The sequence below is a fragment of the Falco biarmicus genome, chromosome 4, assembly GCF_023638135.1.
Source record: "Falco biarmicus isolate bFalBia1 chromosome 4, bFalBia1.pri, whole genome shotgun sequence".
Classification (NCBI taxonomy): Eukaryota; Metazoa; Chordata; class Aves; order Falconiformes; family Falconidae; genus Falco; species Falco biarmicus.
Window position 1 is genome coordinate 64,324,400 of NC_079291.1, and position 22,010 is coordinate 64,346,409.

A 22,010-nucleotide genomic window follows, 5' to 3' on the forward strand; every position below is an offset into this window, starting at 1 on the left:
CTTTGAGTGGGGTCGTTTTCCAACCAAGAAGCAGCTCAATGGTTTGTTTCTCGTTTGTGGTTTGGTGGGTTTTTTTCTTCTTTTTCTTCTTCTTCCTCTTTATCTTGTTTTAATGATTAATTTGGAATAGGAAAGTCAAAAGGAGATCAGGGAGGGAGGGAGATGAGGTGGGAGAGGACATTCTCCCCCTCCTCCAGTTTAATAAGCACCAGAGTATTCAAGTCTGTCCATTCTGAGATTCAGAGCTGCTTCCGCAGTCAGCAGGCAGAAACTAAACCTTTCTCATAAGAGCAGCGTCGTTTTGGTTGGGGTCCCTCATCATCATCATCTTCTTCTTCGTCTTCCTCCTCCTCTTCTTCCGATGACGAGCTGTCCAGTGTTAAATCCACAACATCTGCAGTGGCCTTGCCATTCTCACCGTTACTGTTCGGAGTGGGCAACAGCCCGTTCACATCTGAGGAACCTGAGAGAGGCGGGGGAACAGAGGACTGGTCAAGGCTCAGGGGACGCCCTGGCACTCTTGGTCTCTCACTGCTGCGCGGTACTTAGACGAGCCCAGCTGGAAGGGACCTACAACGATCACCTTGGCCAACAGCCTCAGGGCTGGCCAAAAGCTAAGCACGTTACTAAGGGCATTGGCTGACTTGACTCTTAACATGGAGCGGCTTGGGGCATCGCCTGCCTCGAGGGAGCCCGTTCAGTGTCTGAGCACCTTCTCGGTAAAATGCTTCCTCATGTCCAGTCTGAAGGGCAAAGGGGCACACGAAACACACTGCATCCAAGCAGCCACCTACAAAGAGCCGATGCCACAAACCTAATGCTCTCTCTGGGGTCAGAACTGGCTACAGCACCCAACGGCACCTGCACCACCCGCTCGGAAGGCACCTGCCTGAGAACCAGGAACCGGCTCAGCCGAAGCAAGAAGCTGCACGACCGCACCGCCAACCCCACCAGCAGACATCGCCCCTGCCAGAGGGCCCAGCTGCACAGGCTGCCCCACAGACAGCCCTGCTCGTCAAAATCCTCTTTTCCCACAAAAATACAGTGCTGTTCCGGGCTGGTCCTGCCGATGACATTCTGGGGGTCGTTGCAGAGGTGCACAATATGACAAACGTGTTCAAAGCCACCAACAACCCAGCTTCGCTGAACAACCCCATTTGGGCTGGGCCCTCCTCTGCAGGGACATGATGCGCCCTGGTGGAGGCTGCTCATTCCTGGAGAGGCTGAAACCGAAGGGGCTATCCACAGGAAGCTCTCCGAGAGTCAAACTCATGTTAAGGTATCACTCAGCTTTTCCCAAGCCAGTCAGGAAACTCTACCTTTGCAATTTGGGCCCATTTCCTACAGTAATTTAAAGTCTTTAGCCCCAGAGATGCTCACCTAGAACTAATATTGGACACTGAGGGCTGCAGCTCCGCTCTTTCTCGGCTCTGATGGGACACCAGGAGCCATCCACCAGGTACTCTATTTCATCTGCATCTTCACATTCCGTCAGGATCTTTGACAGCAGCCTGGACAGGAGAAAAGATGCCATCTATTAAGCTCAAAGCAATCAGCAGAATGCATTTAGCGACGGGCCATCAACCTGGATCTTCACCTTAAACAGCCCTAAATTTACAAGAAATTTGGGGTTAGAAGAAGGCTGCCAAACAGATAGCCCTTGCAGTCAAGGGCTCGTTTTATTTCCCATAAAACAAGCACAGGTTCTGACAGTGCAAACTGTCCCAGTCCTTGCTGACAACGTACCTGAACCATGAACTAACATTTTAATTATGTACAATTAGAAGACAGCTTTGCCTCTTCACCCAGTTTCCCAAGTCTGTGGTACCGCTTCCAGCCAGACGTCTGATGCCCCATCTAGAGCTATGTCAGGGCTGGTGCAGGTATGTTCACACCAAGGCATTAGCAAAAACCAAAATATCTTAGGATATTAGGAAAAAAGCAGTTCAACAAGCAGCGCTTCCCCTCCTTCCTATTTTTATTTCCCAAAAGCTCCACAGCAGCCACCAAAGCAATATAAGCAGCCTCCTGCAACAGAAAAACCCCAAATCCCAAAACATGTTCACCACTGAAAACACACCCAGCATAGACACCTCGCTGTCAGCCACCTCTCATTGCAGACACTAACCAGAACGAGGCCCTTGCTCAGTGTCTCAGGAACCAGGTACCTGCTTTATTCTGACACGTCCCACCGTTTGCCTGGTATGTTTATTCGGACACACTACTGGAACCACAGTTCTGCAAAGCCTTGTTCACTCCTGGACTTGAGCATTTCCCTTCAGTATAAAGAAGAACTAACAACAAACATCTTACAAGCTGAAGAAAACTATCTGTGGCACACTAGCGGGATAAAGTTTCTGCTTTCTCCCTGCTCAAGTAGGAAATGTGTTTCCACAGATGGCCCTGTCATCCAGCCTTCAAGGCTGTGATTCCAAAAAAGCTGACAAGGCCCAGAGGATCTTGGACTGGACCAACCAACTACCTCCTCAGGAGCCTACACCCCTTTTTTTGACTAACAGCATCCAGCTGTGATTGCCAGGTTCCCTCTCGCTTACTTTCAGGGAGGTCTGAAGACTACCTTCATCCAACAGAACTGGCACCGAAACCCAGTCCTGAGCACTGCAGAGCAGGGACAAAGAAATCTGCTGAGCCTTCACTAGTGGCGGCCTCCTCCTCCTCCTCGAGGGACACATGCATTGCTGACCTGTGGAGGTTCCACAATCCAGCCCCTCGTACCTTCCCCTTCAGTCTCAGCAGCCTTGTTAGAGATCTCAAAGGAACTGGATTTTCCTGTCTGTGTTGGCTGGAGGACAAAGCAAACAGGTTATCTCTGCCTAAGCTGCTTCAGACTGTCTAAAAAGCCACAACTCCTGGATCAAATCAGTACCTACAAACGCAGCAATGCTCAGAATATTATCAGCCTGGCCCTGGGAATATACCACCCAGGCGGAGACTTGTCTGCTCACTTCACTGCCTTGTGTGCCAAGGGAGCTGGATGCACCTGAACAATTCCTCTAAACTCTTCCTACTTTTGAGGGAACCTGCATTAGAGATCAATTAAACAAGCCACGAGGGTGGAGATCATTTTCCTGAAGCCAAGAACCATGCATCTTGCTCCACCAGTCCTCAGGGTTGCTCTCAGCTTGGCTAGCACCACTATGGACATCAGTGGTCCCAGCCCATAAAACAGGCTCCCTGTGTTTTGAGGCAACAAAGCTTCTTCTCGGGGTCAGGTGGAGATCACTGTTCACATTAAATTCACTCCTTGCTCCTTCCCTTACTCTTGGACAAAAGCCAGGCAAATTACTGTGCTCTTCTCTAGAGATAGCCTCTGGAACCCACATTTCTGGAGCTGACGAGCATCGTTGCCAGCTTTCTGGCTTGCCTCAGGTGGCCCCTACTGTCAGCCTAGCTCGTTCTGCAGTTTGCATACAGGACACCATCCACCGGGTCTGCAACAAGGAGAGGGAGATATCCTGTTTTTTTCAGGCTAATCCTCTTGGCACACAGCTGCATTTTTAGGCTTTCCAGGATGAAACCTCACTCAGACATACGAGCATCACCTCCAAAATGTTCTTGTACTGTTGAACTGCAGCACTCCAGCTCTCCTAGCTTATGGCGAGCCCTCTGCTCCTCTCTTTGTTAAAAACACAGAGCAAGCTAACTCTCGTCCAGAGATATGGGAAACATCATTCCCGTACGGACTGAAAACTAAGACAAGTTGAGTGCCAAGTCTAAAGCAACCTTTCCCCAGTTCACAGCCGGAGAACTCTTGGCAGGGCTTGGGGCATGCATTTCTTGCCTCACCCTTTTCCAAATGCTGTTTGGAATTTACTTTGCTTTAATTCCCTCCTGTGCTTTTACAGGACTACTCCAGCTATGCCACATTCAAAATAAGACAGTAGAAAGAGAACATCCCTCACACGGAAGAGACAGGGGCTGCCTGGCTGGGAACACTGAGGATGGGGATGCTGGTGTGGCTCCGTCCTTCTGGCCCACTACAGGGCAGACAGCAGCCCCTGAATGGCAGCCAGACAGAAACACAGGGCTGGGGCAAAACTTTGCCATCTGCTCTTCACAACCCCACTCTAAAAGTGCTGTACCAAACGCCTGCTCCCTCCCAGCACGCCCCATTCATCTGACGAGTGCACCGGTGTCCCCTCCCACACCAAGGGGGATGGCAAACCCCAGCAGGGAGTCCCCTGAGCACCCCAAGGTCCTGCTGCAGAGGCTCAGCCTGCTGACAGGGATCGACCAACACTGGGTGTCTCCAGAGGAACCAGGGTGGAAGGCCCAGGGACCCCAGGTAGATCTGCAAAACCTCTAGCCTGGATAATATATCCAAAGCGCTTTAATTCTGTCCTTCCAGTGCATCTGAACCTCCTGCTTCCTTCCCCTGCAGGCATGCAAAACACAGAAACAGCTCCACTCGAGGCATCCTTCCCATCTAAGATATTCACAACGGCCATATAAATTGTACTGCAACAGTCACACAGACTGTACAAAACCCAAATACTGCATTTGTACCTCTACCTCAAGGGCTGGACGTTCTGTTTACAAGCTGGCACAGAAGGTCCCCCAATCAAATGTACAGCGTGCCAAGAACCGCTTGTGAGCTGATGAGCGCCTCACACCAACAAGAAAACAGAACAATGTTTCCTATCAAAAATCATCTTATCAGGTGCTCATAAAGTGGTTTATTCCATGCAGCATGGTATCTGTCAACCAGGATGGCTAGTTGTGCGGGTTCACCAGCCTGATGAAAAAAGTGAGGCAGTAAGTGCTTGATTCTCAACATGCTGTAGTGTAATCCAAAGAAGTTAAGAACAACAGACAGTCCAGTCTTGCTCTAACACACCAAGACGATTAAAGTCAGAATATTATGCGCCAGCAGAATAAGGTTCCAACTTTGTTTCAAGGTGAGCTTCAATCAGAGGCACAGACCAAAAGACAAGATGTCACACCTAGCAGAGGAAGAAAGGGGTTGAGGACAGTACGGACTCACCCATCAATTATTAGCTGGTCATAGGGTGCTGGTTTGTCACACACAGGGCACATCCATGTGGGCTTTTTCTCATTCATCTGTAGGTAGAAGACTGCATCAAAGCACTGCAGATGTGCACAGGTCTCCGCCCGGCACGGGACTGACAGCCGCATCTTCACTAGCTGTTGAACCAAAGAGAAGATCAGTGATAAAAGCCACCCAAGCAATCACCAGACAGTTCTCCTCCTAAGCAAAAAGGTTCGTTAGTTTGCGAAGCTGGTCTGGCAGCAGAATAGGGTTTCTTGACAAAAACAGACTAAAATATATTGCCAAGACTTACCGGACAGATAAGAGAGACACGAACACCTGTAGTGGCAATTTCACTGTCTGGATCCAAGCGCAGCTTCTCTTTTACTGCAGTAAGAGTAGAGGGCACAAAATGTAACAGATGCAAACTCAGACCCTAGAAACATGTAGTACAGGTCAAGCAGCTCACCGACAGCCCTTGGCTGCATATGAGTCATTTTCCCCACAGATGACAACCTCTGTCAGCCAGGGACAGAGGACATCAGAGACAGAAAACCGTTTGTGTTGGACCAGCCTTACGCAACCTGCAGCGCTCAGTGCAGGCGCTGCTTGGCTAGGCAAAAAACCTCACGGGTGGCGAGGCGGCTCGTGGTCTACAGCCCAGCTGGAGCACACTTCTTGGTCGACCAGGAAGCTCACGTTTTCATACAGACCTCCCGTCCCAGCGACCCAGCTCTCCCAGCCAAACGGCACATGCTGCCTCCCATGCAGGCAGAGCAAATGAAGGAGGCTGAACCGACTCAGGCGTCAGGACGAGGGCATGCTACCTGCTAGCTACTGCTAACGCTCTCTCAGCAATGCTTCCACCTCTTACTTACAAGCTACAGGCTCGCAGCTGGGGTACACAGACAAAATCATGCCGCTGACCAGCTTTGTCGTGTTAATACCATACCAATGGAGCAAACCGGGAGTTAACTTTGTCCCAGTTTGGACGGGACTAAGACACCCACATACCTGAACTTCCCACAGGGAGGGAAAGAATGGATGGATAGAGCTCTAGCACATGGCAGGACTTCGGGAACGAAGTCAGTTTAGACTTTACTGGTTATTAGCATAAGGATCATGGATTTTATTCCCTTCTGAGATCAGTGGCAATAGGACAGGGTTAACTGTCCCCTGAAATGCAGAAAAAGCTCCTCCTCCCCGAAGTAAGCAAACATGGGGTACAGTCAAATTGACAGGAAACCACATCCCATCATTACCCCATCAAATAAACAAGCCTCCTTTTAGTGCTACCAGGCTGTAACTCTTCCATTTATATGCTGGCCAGCTCATTTATTCCAGCAGACTGTTTCACAGGAACTACAAGCAGACCCAGAGGTACCAGGGCAGACAGCTCAAAGAGCAAGGCAGCCATGCAAAAACAGTCACAAGCAGCGATCCAGCATGTATTTGGAAAGAATCAGATGTTAGGAAAGGAGGTAGAGAACCCTGCCCCCGCTGCTGCATCCGGAAAGGAAAACCCAGAGGAGCTGCAGGCAAATCAAAAAGAGCAGCAGATGTGCAGGTCCCACATCAAGGTGCAGAATCACCATAAAAAATTAGCTTTACACTACTACACAACTCCTAAAGAGTAGCTGCTGCTAACACTGCTGTCTGAAAAGGCCTTTGACACTTCCATCACCATTTTTCTTTGGAGCAAGTCAACCATTTATTTTGACCTTTTCAGATCATAACAAGATGTCTCCAGACAATGAGGCTACATGCAGTTTTGCAACACACAGCTCTAATTAAAGAGTGACTTCTCAGATGTGAAATTTCCACAAGATTACAAGATTTGGTGTTGTTTTCTTCACATTAGGAGTGTTTTCATCCAGGCTTAATTTTTCGTAAAGTTCTTTGTAAGAGCATTCTGTGTGCATCAATTACTATGATGCATGGGAATGAGAAATGGGCATTTTCTAGGACCTCCTGATTAGAATCAAGATGCCTTAAGACTGCTTTTGGACCCACAGCCATGTATGTAAGCACCTCTGCTTTCAGACAACGTTCCTATACAGAAGTCAACAGAAGCATATGCAAAAGATGAGTCAGCCCTGAGATGCAACCAAAGTCAAAGGCTAGCTCTAGTGAGTACTGAGGGATGCTGCAACGAACGTGATATGGAAACATTTGCAGAACAGACCAGAGCTATAAAAGCAAAGTTTACAAGCTACTCGTGCTTGCCAGTTTCAGATGTCCAAACAACTTCCAAGCAGTAACTAGGCCAAAGGAACTGAAACAAGACAACGTTCCTATTTGGTTAAATTTAAGGTCACTAAATGCAATTTGCCTCTGCCCTGAAGTCCAGCCAGAGCTGTTAGTTATCTAACTCAGCAGAACTGGAGGCACACACTTGTTACCGAGTGGAAAAGGCGAGAAAGCTGCTTTCAGAACCTGTTTGCCGCTCTCAGATTGAGTGGCCATCCTGCACGTGCTCGCTTTGAAGGGAACAGCACAGACTGCTCAGCCTGGTGTCAAGAAGTGTCAGAGAATGAGAGGATCCTCTGCAGTTCGGGACAACTCAAAAGCCAGCTTCTGCTCAATTCAGTTAAGGTTCTGGTGAACGGCAAAAAAGGGAGCACAGCCAGAGCCTCAAGCTTCTGAGAATGGTGGATATTTAACAAATGGAAATTTTCATTTCTTATGTCAACAGGTAAGTGCTAGCTGTCAGAGTGGTCTAATATGATCAAGACTGCCGTGGACGCTATTTGGTGTGGCGCAGAGATACAGAAGTGTTCAGCATCTGCTGCAGAAATGCTGCATTTCACACAAAGATCAAAAGTTTGGCAGAAGCAGCCATGCATTAGGTGCCTGAAGACTGGACATGCCTGAAATCATCATCTCCCCTATGAACTACAATCTACCTTCAAGATCATGTTTCTTATAATTGGTAAGAGTTGTCCATGATCTGAATAGTATGTTTTAAAGACCATTAACGATCCATTGTTTTAGCTCTCCCATGCAGCACTGAACAGTAAGAATGCTCTCTCTACTCTCTCCAGTAACATTAAATAACTGGAAATCTACCAGACCCATGAGCTGCAAGTCAGATTCTACCTCAGCAAGGTAATTTCCCCTCATTTTCAATAATGTTTTGCATTTGCCTCATACCACAATGATTTACCTGAGTGGTCTAGGATAAGCATCTCTCAGGATCATCTCTTCTCTGAAGTTTTCAACGCATATGAAAGTGCTGGTGGTGAAATCCCACTGCCAGCCCCTACGATTCACAGGGGGTTGGGGGCAGCAGGACATTTTCACCAGGATCCCTTGCTCCAGAAATCTCCTTTGGAAATAGTGCGGGTCAAGGCCGAGGTGCTGTGGTAATGTTCGCCAGCTCATAACTACTCAGGTGAAGGCATGAAGGCATCGCGTCAGAACGACACTGGCCCTCAGCGGCACTCACCACGATACGACCTGGGGACAAATTCTAAATCCAACTAAAGTGATTCAGGGCTTCTGCAGAGCCACAGGAACCACGCACTGCAGAAGCACTGCACTTGCACACAGATCTAGGGCAATTTCACACGACTGACATAACAGCTTCACAGGTCTGTTCAAACACAAAGTGTTTTTATACAACCAGATAAAAGAAATGGTATAAAACTTGGCAGCAGATCCCAAGCACATTTTGAGCAGCCTGGCTACTAGGAATGCTGCAGTCTGACAGGCATACAATGGGCCTCCCCGAGCCACCTCACAAGCAGACATACTCACCAAGAGCTTTGCAGAGTTCCGGATGTTTGATCCCAATGGTTTTCAACCTCTGCAGCAGCTCCGCTGAGGTCATCTGCCGCACTAAGTACAGCCCCACGGAATAGCTCTATGAGACAAGAAAGGGAAAGAATGAGCGAGGCTGCTCTTGTGCACTCGCTCGTGCAGTCCTGTGCAATCTCCTCTGGCACGTACCTTCCCGTAATTCCCCCAGGTAACGGTGATGCGGTTCGTCGCTGCAGACAAGTACATGAGATGGGTGAGGTTGATGGGACGACAGGGCCTTTTAGGTTCCACTCCAGGTTTGTTTGATGGATAGTAGCCCTAAGGCAGAAAGATTAAGTATATATAAATTTTTGATGCTTCTACATGGGTACATCTATTCATCAGCTTTGCTAAATTCTACTCACCTACAGTTTTCAAGGAGGGGGTAGAAGGGAGCTGAACAGTCAGACCAAGCACAAAGTAAAAAAAGGAACAAGACTTTTTGCAAGAACAGTTTATTAGCAACATAGCTAATCCATAGCTTTAAACTAAGCGCTGCACTTTTATACTTTGGCTTCTTGTCTGCATTCATCAGGAAACCAATTTCCTTCTAAATTACACAAGTCCTTCCAAAGTTGCAATGTCACACCTTCTGGCTGAGCTGACTTACCGGCACTGAGCAGTAACTATGATTCACTTTCACTGCAATGTTCGGAGGGTACTGATCCTCCTGAGGAGAACTAGTGTCTGTGTAACAGATTCTGTAAAGAAACGACACATCTCTCAATATCCCCATGCGGTTTGCATGTTCAAAGCTCTCTGCACATCAACAGGTACCAGCAGCCAACCATCACCACACCAACCCATGCTCCCTCATCTGGCCAAAGCAAAGCCAATTCCACTCGGCTCTCCCAGATCGGATGCAGACTCCATACCTGGGCAGCAAAATCTGACACACTGCTGTTTGCTATTGCAGCACTAACTCAAGCAGTACACGTAGGCAGAGGTTAGAAAGCAGAGTTTAAGATGCTTGCGTTAGGCATGTGAGCAAACAACTTACTGCAAGTTATCTTGGTAGCTACAAAAACCACACTGAAAGTTACTTTTGGTAGTGCATTCCCTCCTCCCCTGTTCTCTACCTGATGTTACATCATCCCCATGCTCAGACATACCTTAGCACAACCTGAACCGATTTCACACCGGGTTGCAACTCCCTAGTAAATTAAAGAAAAAACAGAAACTTCAGATTAATTATGTTAAAAAAACCCAAACAAACACCACCCACAAAAAATCCCCCAGAATAACCAAAATCAGCTGTCGCTTTTGCCAGGCTCAAGAGTTTTAGTTTTTGTTTGTTGTTTTTTTTTAAGAGACCTTTAACAGAATTACTTTACAGAATTTTATTTAAATTGTACAATTCTCCCTGAAACTATCAGTGGTCCTGTGATTTTTTTTTTTCCTAATGCACCAACCTACAGCCTTTCTCTGGGTTTTCAAAACTGTAAAGGTGTTGGGTGAAAGGTATCAATTTGCTCGGCATCCTCTTGCTGATTTGTAAGCATTTACAAAAACTAGGTTTTAAGGTCAGGTCTATCTGACAGCATTCTTTCAAGATTCCCTTTGTTCAATTATTCAGCTAAAGGTGTTTGTGCAAATCAAGGAACCAAGTATTATGGCACCAGCAGAACAACTGTGAATATTGCTAACTTCAGTCAGCTACTGATAACAGGATTTCAAGTGGTATCAGGAAAGAAACATACCACAGAAAAAGGGTATTTTATTAGGAGTCTTTACACAAAAGTGTAAAACATACTCTAATTTTGCACAGGACACAAGCCATTAGATAAGATCCCAAAATTACTCTTGATTTGCCTGTGAAAGTGTTTCCCACTCCAGTTCAGTGTTCTAGCGTACATGTTTTGATTCTGGCAGTGGAAGGGATGGAACCTCAGTTCAGCTGACAGACAGGAGCTGATGTGGCAGTTTTAGATCTGGGGGGAACACATCTGGATACCACCCACAAGCAGTGGAAGATGATGGACCTGCACTGAGTGATCATTCAAGACAAGGAAAAACTTATTGTGACTCCCGATACGAAATATTTCAGTCGTGTAACTGACAGTGAAATTTTTCTCACAAGTCTGAATATATGGAGAAAAGAGCATCAAGAATCAGCTACAACACGTGTAGTCTTTTATCACCCTTAAAGACTTCCGTAGTATATCATTTCCTTTCTGTTAAGTTTTCAAACAGCTTCCCATGCACTGCTTCTGTTGACCTACTGGGATCACAACAGTAATCAAGCACTGGATATTCAAGAAACATCATATTTCTCCAACTCTATGATAACAGTATGATTTTACCATAAAGAGAAATATTTAAAAGGTTTTACGCTTAGCTTTGGAGGACCTCTTCTGCATCATTGTCCTTTCACAGCAGCAAGGACAAAGGGAGCAGGTCAGTAAAAGAGGAAGCGTTCCTGCCTGCACTGACATCTCTTAGGCATTTCATTGTGTGAATCAAAAGTTGTATCACGACAGAGGTCAGGGTAAATCCTAATCGGTGCAAGATGTTTTCTTATGCAGTTACTATAGCATCCTTTACCACAAGGAATCCTTCTTTCAGATGCAAACAACGTTACATGTATAGCTTTTGAACTTTTCATGCAAAGAAAAACCTGCAAATATTCACAACACAAGCTCAACAGAGAATTTAGGTCATCAACGATTCCATACCGCTTTTCCTGCCCAAACGGACTATTCAAAAGCAAGATTAGAGGAGCAGAAGTGAAACTTAGGGACTTAGATGGGTAAAACTGTACAGCTCACCTCCCCCAGAGCTATCTGCTTCACATGAGAAGTAGCCTGTTTGCTAATATCTTCAAACAAACAGTGTTTCCTTGCAGAGAACAAAAGCTTCCACAAAGAGGGAACATGGAGGAATTATACAGCTACATTTTCTTGAACTGTTAATACCCAATGCAAAGTACCTGGAATTTCTGATCAACTCCACTTGTCTTGGTGTTAATGCAAAAATGCATGGACTTTCCTGAAGCTTCTCATTATTCTGTGGAACTGAAGAGGAAAAAAAAAAGATTGTACGTCAAACTGATAATATCTAGTTCTTCTTGCATTGCTAAGCACAAGGTGATTTTTTTATGTTCTGAGCTATGTTTATTTCCAAGTCTTGTTTCCTCCCATTCTGCACAAGAATCCCAAACATCATGTGTTTTGGTAAATCTACCATTGATTACAGCTTTGCTCATTTATTGCTTGCCTGTTTCGCTAGTTAGCACACCAACAGTCCACAGTGGCTGTGGACCTGCTTTTTCTTTTTTATTTTTCCTCCCCTCAAATAATCAATGAGCCAACAATCATGTGTTCACATAAGAACAAACCATAAGTGATATCACAATGTGGAGACTAGAACCAGAACTAGAAGCAGAAGAAGAAACCTATGCATGACATGAAAGCATGAAAATACCAGACTGATCAGTCTGATTCTGGAAAAGAAAGGAAACAACAACAACAAAAAGATCAGCTTAGATAATTAAAAAAAGCATGTCAGAAAACAGCTGGAAGAGACAAAACATGACTTACAAACAGGTGACCTTGAGGGTGTATTTATAGGTAGGGCGTTAGAGCAGTTCACTTTCAGAAATACTGAACAGAGAACCCAGCATTAGTTGTGGCTTTTTATCCATTGATAATTTTAAGGTCAAATGCATTTAACATGGTTAAAATGAAGCTTGAGATGTGAAGAACTTACGTTATGATTTCTGCTCCATACCTTTTAATAAATTCAAACACGTTAAGTTTTATTCTCAGTACACGTTTCCAACTGAAGTGACCCTGAGCTGGTGAAAGTCACAGGACAGACACAAAGAACACGAAGTGATAAAACAGCTTTTTTTTTTTTTCTTCTCCTTTTTAGCAAGATTTGGGTGTTTTTCTTTGCATCACTTCAACTGCTAGTTTATTCAAAGCCAACATACCAGAATTTGAGAGGTAGGAAAGTGCACTTTATTGTCTATGAATAAGATGAGATGAAGGAAGGATAAAACTTCAGCAGCTCTAAGATCCTGGAAGACACAGTGACAATCTGATTCACTGACTACAGACACTTTCCTTTGGTAACTCAGCTTTTAAAATGAAAAAGGTGCTTTCAGAAATAATAAAAAAAATGGTATCTTTATGGACTTTTAATTTAATTCCATTTTCCATCCAGATGTCTCTTGACCAAAACCAGCGAGAAGTAAAGCATTTCATAAAGACTTATTTTTAGAAAGTGATTAATTAAGAACAACAACAATTGTTTTAATATTGTTGCTTAAATAACTGTCTATAGATATGCTGTTCTGCTGATTGTTCAGCTACACAAAGACAAAGCAAACGTGATTAGGAAAACTGAGAAGCTTTTCATGTTTTATTTTGCATTTATATCAGCCCACTCTTCCTTTAAAAAAAAAAAAAGGGGGGGGGGGGGCACAAAAAAGGCTGAAAGCAGGCTGCCCACAACACTGGCTGGCACCATCAAAGGATGCCATCAGTGATGGAAGTCAAACCCTGTGAAGTATCCACCAAAATTACTATCACCTTGCCAGAAAAACTGTCTAGCATCAAAACCAGCACACTTCTGAATTGCAAACCAGGTTAATTTGCTCGCTTCTGTGACACACCAAATAGTTGCTGACAACACCTGAAGTGAGTACTGCTGGAGGCTGAAAGACTACCACTACCACATACTGGATGTGATGGCAAGTTTGTACAGCAGCCCTGGCTGCAAGGCATCAGCTGCCAATGGGCTACACAGCTTGACTGTGCGACCACCGTTATGGGAGAACAAAAAATACAGTCAGGTGCTGATGTTTCTCTTCAGCTACTTTACTAGCTCTCCTCTTTGTGTGTGAAGCGAAATGAGCAGCAGCGGCATGTGCTCCCCATTTTCTTTATTTCTTAGTTTGAAAGTCTCTTCTCCCGGCAAAAAACGAGGGGTACTTCTCAACTGTGCTCCAGAAAGCTGCTGGAGAGTCACATAAAGCACTCCAACATTACCTGGACAAGAAACAGCTGAAGGGAAATCAAAAAGATATGGACTCAGGATGTGTCCATTCATACCTTGTTGCCAACAGCCATCAGAACTGGATGCTTTGGAGAAAAGAGCAAGAGAGCATGCCCTGAGAGACTGGAAGAAAAACCTCTCCAGGACAGACCTGCGTCAAGACCCAATACTTCAATATCTTAATGCTGGATATAATAAGCCCAAACTCCAGGAGATACAACTTTAGGGTACCTAATCAGCTGTTCATTTCTTTACTGATCAGCCAGAAAAAAATTCACAGTTTTTTAAAGCTAAATATTTTAAGATAACTGAGTTTCATCCTTTTTTCAGGACAGATGCCTCAGCACACAGCTCAGCTCCTGGACTTGTAAGACCGCTGCTGGGATCGATCTATTTTAACAGCTGACAATAGCAGGAAATCAATTTTTAAGACTGAGCTCGATCAGCAGTCCTCAGAATGAGTCAAGACATGAAACTTCCAAAACCCAAAAGGACTTGGCAAACCATATTCAAGACTTTAGCTCAACGTAGCTGCAAATGATTCCCATTCTGAGAAGGCAACCTCGCCAGCAGCTCTCCATCCTGCAGGCCAGACCTGCCACTGATTTCAGGGTTTTAGGGTTTACCTGCACCAAGGTGTATTTTTGTTTTGTTTTGTTTTTATTTTAAGGTGTAACATTCCTCACTACTATACCTATTGGTCAAACTCACTAAAAGCATTAATACCCCCAGGAAAGAGCGATCATATTGTCATCACTGTGACCAGAGATCCCAAAGGTTGATCAGGCAGAGATGAGCTGCTGGCAGGAGACTTCTGTAGGGCTGGGGAGCTTGTTGTGAGTCCTCCTTCACACCCCCACACCTCCAGAAGAGCCCACCTCAGGGCACAAGACAATATACGGGTGGGCTTTTCTTTTTTCCTCCTTGGCTATCAGAACTACTTTGACTCGACTGAAGGGTATTGGTGTTCGTGCAGGTTTGGGGAGATGAAGTTGATTGGTATGGCATCTTTTCAGAAGCAGTCATTTTAACGCATACCACGGTTTGTTTAGGTAGCTATAGCAAGTGTGAGCATGTGCTTTTGTGGGGATTCCTTGGAGATCGCTCAATGCAGCCGTGTTTGCCCTGCAGTTGGGAGAAGGCAGCTGGCTTTGCCACAAAATCGGTGGCCCTGTTTACAGTCACTGAAGTCCAGCTTCAGAGGAGGGGACTGGAGCAGCAGTTTTACCACCCACACATGAGAGGGGACCAACACCACGCTGCAAGACAGGTGTTATCAAAGGGAAAAACTCAAAACAAATCCCGATTACATTGACAGTGGCAGGACCTCCCAGACTACATGGCCTTGTGCTCCCACAGCTGCACTGCAAGCTCTCCTTTGGTGTGCCTCCAGGAGAAGATCAGAAGCTTCAGTATCTACAGCAAGTACAGGCTGCCACAGCTAACATTCACAACAAAAAAAAAAAATCATTCAGAATGCCTTACAGCATGCCATTACTGTCAAAAACTGTATTCACACTGCTTTACCCAAAAAGGTGCCAGAGGATAAGTACACTTATCAGCAAGGTGCTCAGAAACCACAGAGCTCACACAAATACTCCACTTGTTAGCTACTTAAAATACAGTGCAGCAAAGATATTAGTATTCACTCCCTCTAAAAAGGTATCTGATCAATCTTAATTTTAAGCCTTATCTACCCAAGAGAATTGCGGCAATTTCAGTAAATTAGAAGAATTCTTTCATGTTGACATCCTTAGACCAAACCAGAAAGCTGCAGCAGAAGCTGTTTTCATGTAGATAACTCAGATGCTAAACTCAATACCTAAATTGTGTGCGCAGTTACCAAGTATGAGACATTAGCTGGTTCATAACGGACCTAATTTATCTGCTTTTAGCTGAAGCCACCTTTGTCTATGAGTATAATAGTAATTTGATAGTTCTTCAGGGAATCTGCTTGGCTACAGACCAAATCAGGCATCCTCACCTTTGATCTCAAGGCAATAGCCTCAAAGAAGCAAGAGAGCCTTTTTATTACGAAAGATGCTTCCAACTGGAGCCTGGAACACATAAATTAACCTTCCCCTACTCCCACCGCAGCTATACGCTTAAAACACCTCTTTGGTAGCCCAGCAAAATGGGGTACTACAACAGCATCTGGGTGTTTCTAAACAGATCCAAGGTCTTAAATCTCTTTTCAGGTACATCCACCATTAAGGAGTTTCTGAGGCTGACGAGAAGCTTACACTTGGTCCAGACACGGAATGGGAAATCTGGGCAACAAAGCATGGATCTATGCAGCTTCCATATGGAAAAACACTTGACTTTCCTCAGAGCGCTTTGTCTTACCATCCTTCCACACTAAGCAGAGCCCCATGTAAGCATAACTTCTAATGTGGAAGTTATTCCAGCACCTGGCTGTTCCAGGTAGCAATGGGGAGCAGCTGATACCCATGAAGTGTTGAAATAACCCCAGTTTTACAGAGAAACAAATGCTTATTATTCACATCGGCATAGGCAGAAGGAATAGTTACTGGTCACCAGGTTGGGAAAATTAAACAAGCGTCTAGAAGACATTGTTAGGTTCTGAACAGCTGACTGGGACAATGGAGACTGAACATCTGTTCATACCCAGCTACTCACCACCATTAAGCAGAAAACGTTCTCATCAAGAGGGAGAATGAGTCAAATATGCTTTAGGGAACAAGCTGACCCGAGGGAGGTGTCAGCTAACAGAGGTGAGATACTAAATTTAATGAGACCTCGGTTCTGATCTGATGTAGAAGATTTAATGCCAACTTTTAACAAAATCTGTTAATCACAGTAAGTACACCACAGCTCTTTGCCTATCACTGGATTTTCCCACATCTCAAAAATTTCTTTTCCTTCAAAATACTACATTTGCGTTTCTGACTAACAAACACCATCCCACATTTAAGACTGAACTAACCCATTCTTCAAACAGCATTTAAAATTTTTTAGCTTTACAGTGGCAGCCACCCGTCAATGACTTTAATGGTCACAGCAGTAACATATTTAATGCCTCCAAATGAAGACAAAAATTACATAAAGTCTGATTAGTCCTTTTTTTTTGTACCTGCACAATCACATCTCCATCTTTTTCCCCCCCCTACAATTCACATGCACATTTTTTTCAGCAAAGCCAGACCAGCTTCCCAAGCTCTAGGTTCATTTAGTCGTGAAGCCTGATATTACCACACTGACTTTATGAGACACTGAGGCTGAGCAGACTACAGTGATACCTCTCCTCCGTATACACTGTCTTCGCTACAAGAACGCTATATTTAACATCAGTGACAACACTCGCTGTTTCTTAGAATTAAGACAATGAAAAATCAGTCTCCTAACCCTAGGGGTGGGGAAATCACCTCTTCCAGTTTTCCTAGCCTAGCTGCCCCTCAAAATATACACCATCATGCACAAATAATTATGACAAGCACAAAAAAAAAAAAAGTCAGAAATACTATTTCATGTGCACATCCACCCTCTTTCATCCATAGGGGGCTTTAAGTCAGGTATTTTAAGCACTGAAAAACAGCATTAGTGTAGAATATGCCAGCACACATGCGACACCAACACAGATTTTCCTCAATATACTGCCACATTACAGAGATGGAAGACAGATTATGATTCGCAACATTGCAGTATTTCCAATGAAGGATATGTAAACCACAGCCAAACAAGACAGGCTTTCAAATTACATCTCAAAGTGACCGTGTTTCAGGTCTACAGCAAGGGAAAAAACCCTAGATCTAAATATTCTTTAAATTCTAAGCATGAGGGGAGAGAGGTGGGCATTCACCACCATGTTAATCAGTCTCTCCTTCTGTCACACAGATCCTTGAAAACACTGTCACCTTTTTGACACTTAAACTAGGTTCATTTTTCTTCTCCCGGACCGAATCCATCATGAATGCACCAGCATATTGAAAACTCACCTAATTCTGTTGGCTTCAGCAGTTCATCCAGGGTTGTATAGAAGGGAAGTTTCACCAGTCGAACTTCAGGCTTTGCAACTTTGGGTGGCAACCTTCCCAGTCCGTTAAGGTACTTCCCATAGAGTGCAGGATAGTCAATATTAGTAGTGGAGATAGAAGTCCGAGCAACGGTGCTCCCGCGGTCATACGATGAATGTATGGAGAGTGCCTCAGGAGACCGGTGCTGCTGTGGCTGAGGGTGTGCGACTTCAGAGCTCTTCTTGGCATAGCGAGTCTCATAGAGCTCCTTAATTTTCTTGAAAACCTCAGGGCTGCAGTCAAATTGAACCAATTGCAATGCTCTGGTGACTAGTTCGTGTTTAAGTCCGCTTTTACTCCTGCCAACAAAACCCAGCAACATCTGAAGATCTGAGACTCGGAAACTCATCACCATGTTCTAGGGGATAAAAAATTAAGAACATTCTTACAGTTATAAAAATTCAAAGTGTCAGTTCTCACTATACTCTATAACTGGAATCCAAAATACTAAAAAATAAATTGCTTATAAGACAGACACCAAACTTTCTGTTCAAATCAGCTGTTATTCACCTGATTAGCATCCCATTTCCTAGCTACTTGTTTGAGCAAAGCAAATACAGAGGAGACCATCAACTGATATATCACCAAAATCAGAGGAACACCACGATAATCATCAAATTAGTCAAAAATAATTTGTCATAAATGCTAAGCGTACTCAAGACAGGTTGACTGGAAACAAGAGTGGCCACAAAGGAAAACATCTCCAACAGTAGGCCCACCTCCAAAACAGCACGTCAACTGCTTTACCACAGAGGCTCAAAGCATCCAAACTTCCCAGGCAGTTTTGGGTAATAAAAACTTCATCAAAAATGGTATTAGTGTAAGGCAAAGGAAGAAAGGGAACATGAACTGGAAGTCAGGTGATATTTAAGTGAACTGGGGCCACCAACCCTTTCGCACTGTATTTCTGTACAGGCAAAAAACCCTCAGAAACCTTTCAACATATACAGGATCTTTAAAAACATATAATGTATTTTAGGCTATGGAAAGACATTAAAAGACTGTTAAAGAGAGAAATATGTTTCCCTGAGAACAATGCCTCCAAATTCTATTTGGGTGCTTTGCCAAGTGCTCCCCCATGATCCCTACCAGCAGCCGCCTTGCTGTTGCACTGGTATTACCAATTTCAGTGTTTCAATAAGCAGTAAAATAGCACCTTCATCTTCAAAAATCTACTCTCTTGCTGTGGAAACTCAGGTGGCCTGCAACTGTCAGCAAATTCAGAGACTATACTATACCATTCAACAAATTTTCATCAGATTAAGAACTAGAAATTATTTCTGTTAAAATTACTGCTAGAGCCTGGTCAGACTTAGGTTTCAGTTCTCTCTTACGACAAAGCAGCCTTGTGAGTGCACAAGACAAGCTTATCAAGTACGTATCTTTGAAAATTCAAGTTGCCCTGAAAATATATTTGATAGGTATTCATTCAATATCCTTCCTGGTTTGTGGGAAACACAAGAATTCAAGAAGAAACGCAGCCACCTCACAGTAAAAACCAAAACAACAAAAAAACCCCAAAGCAGCAGAGATACAGCAGGTCTCTCTCCTCCCCAACCTATACTTCACTCTTGTCTGAGGATTAAATAAATAAATTTTAAAAAAGCATAAAAGTCAGGATTTCTGTGGAAGTTAACAGTAGCCTTATAATTTCCTTCAATAAAGCAGATACAGATATTTTTTTTTTTAATTAAATTACTACCAACTCCAGAAACATTTAACAGCTGTTTTTGCATGTGGGGGAATTAGACTAGAGAGAAAATGCCATTTTATTTTCTCCTTTTTCGTGAAATCTGTCATTTCTGGAAGCCCAAAAGATGTTACATAAACACCACTGTCTGTAGATAAAATTTTTGGTAGCTGTGATGTGTCCCAAAATACCTTTGGTGAGAGAGGGAAAAAAGGTAGATAACTTTAAAGAGGAGAGAAAGGATGTTTAATTGCTTGAAAGTCAGGATTCAAGAGATCTCGATTCCTATCGCTTCCTCACTAGATACCACCCAAGCAATCTTTGAGAAATCTAGTTTCTGTATCTCAGTATTCTTCAGCTACAAAATGGAGAAGCGTATTGTCCCCTCTGAGACACTTTGAGGATAAACAGCATATTCGCAAAGATAAACACATCAAGGCAGCAATGCACACCAACAGCATGGCACCAGGGAAGTCACAGTAGTGCAGCAGACAGGTATTCCTGCGCTCCCTGCTCCTACACCACTGGTCACTTGGGACTGTTGGGGCCTAAAGCAGAGTTTGAGCTTGCAGCCTTCTGCAGTTTACGTTTTGAAGAATTTAAGATCCAGAAGGATGACCAGATTTAAGCAGTAACAGAAGAAAAAGCTTCAGACAAAAAAGAACGTCACTGAGGCTTGGACCTGCATGATAATATGAGCAGTAGGGAGATCACCACTGAGATCATTAATGCTAAAGTCTATTCCTCCCCCTGAGGAAACCTGGCGTGCAAGAGGCACAGAACCCATCAAACACCCGCTACGGGGGCAACCACGCTGCCTTGGAAGCGCATCTCCTCCTCCGGAGTCCTGGGCTCAGCACACAACACTGAGAGGGGCCCAAGAGCAAGGAAAGGCAGTGCCTCCTAAAACAAGCCTCTCCAAATCTTATTTGTGCGGCCATCCAGCCACATCGTCACCGATGAGCTGATCCTGCAGGCACGAAACACTTCCCAGCCGTTGGCATTGCTCCAGAAGCGCCCTCAGCACCAGCCTCCTCACGATGTTGTTAGATGAAGCCCACTCAAGTGCCGCCAGCTGGTCCTCCGCACTGCTGGGCACCGACAGCAGGACACAGGGAAGTCCTGGCTCCCAGAGAGGTGCCAGCGAACAGCGAAAAGGGGAGATCCGAGGCAGAGCAGGGGGCCTCTCCACCCCCAAGGCACAAGATGCCTTGGAAGCCCCACACAACCTCGGGCACGTTTGCTGCAAAGACCTTTCACTTCACCCCGCCACGGAGGCCGCCCCCAGCCTCCCCGCCACAGAGAGCCGGGAGCTCTGCCCCTGCACCGGGCACTGCCCGTCCCGCTGCCAACCCCAGCCACGGCGGGGCCGGGATCACCCGAGCCTTCCCGCCGGGCCCGTCCGGACAGCCCCGCTCCGCCAGCCGCGCCCCCCCGCCGGCCCCAGGCGAGCGGCCGGGCCCCGGGCACCACCGGCCGGGCCTTCGCGAGGAAGAGGCGAAGGCCCGGGGAGCAGGGGAGGGAGGTCCGCTGGGCAGCGGGGGAGACACCTGCGTTAATTAACCACTGGGAATTAACGGCGGGGGAGGCCGGGGCCCGGTGCGGCGGCCTGGGGGCAGGCGGCTGCCCGGAGCGGCGAGCCTGGCCGGGCCAGGCCCGAGGTCCGGCGGGGGCCGCGGCCAGGCCCAGAGCCGGGGCGGGGCAGCCCCTGAGGTAAAACGCGGGGGGGGGGGAGGGGGCGCAGTCCCGGGGCGCCGCCCCCCCGGCTCTCTCCACTGGGGCCAGGGCCGAGACCGTGCCGGCCGCCCCCCCGCGGTCCCCCCGGGCCGGCAGCCGCCCCCCCCCCGGCCCTGCCTGGCCCGGCGCAGGCCCCACCGGCGGGGTGGGGGCACGGCTCACTCACTTTCGCCTCCACCAGCTCCGCCGCCATCTTGGCCTCCAGCGTCCACCGCGCCGGGAGCCGCCGCCGAGTCACGTGACGCCCGCGGCAGGGGAGGGACCGCGCCAGGCGCGCGCCGCCCAATCCCTGCGCGCCCTCCTCTCCTCGAGGGCCGCGGCCCCGCCGCGCATGCGCACTGGCCCCGCCCCGCCTTCCCGCCGCCCTTAAAGGGCCAGCGCCGCTGTAAAGCGGGGCGGCGGCCTCGGCGCTATGCTCTACGGGCGCGGGGTCGGGGCTGCTCCCCGCGGCGAGTGGGACTGAGAGCCAGCGGGCAGGCGGCGGCGCGGCTTTCCCGGGAGCGGTGTATGGTGCCCCCAAAATGGCGTCAGGTGGATGCCCAAGGCCAGGCCCCACCGCGCCAGGTGTCGGCTCGGGCCTGCCCGGGGTCCCGCTGCCTTGTGCAGGCCTCTCCGCCGGGCCCTGCTGGCCCTCCCCACTGAGGGCTGCGCTGGAGGCAGCGGGCCCTGGGGGTGGCACTGGGGGAGGGGCTCCCCCCCCCCAGCTCCCAGCCCGGTGCCAGGGGCTTTGCTTTGG

At 46.6% G+C, this 22,010-nt stretch overlaps 1 protein-coding gene across 1 annotated transcript; it reads right to left on the bottom strand.

Annotated features, from left to right (window-relative positions):
• Position 1: 1 nt before the first annotated feature.
• Positions 2-21,586, bottom strand: PIAS4 (protein inhibitor of activated STAT 4). The gene is made up of 11 exons (XM_056337229.1): positions 21,441-21,586; positions 17,770-18,205; positions 11,742-11,826; positions 9,925-9,966; positions 9,423-9,513; positions 8,963-9,091; positions 8,771-8,876; positions 5,325-5,398; positions 5,006-5,166; positions 1,381-1,511; positions 2-463 (listed from the first exon to the last, which is right to left on the bottom strand). Exons 1-11 carry the CDS (start codon positions 21,465-21,467, stop codon positions 258-260), a joined length of 1,488 nt encoding a protein of 495 aa, XP_056193204.1. The 5' UTR covers positions 21,468-21,586; the 3' UTR covers positions 2-257.
• Between the last annotated feature and the right edge of the window lie 424 nt (positions 21,587-22,010).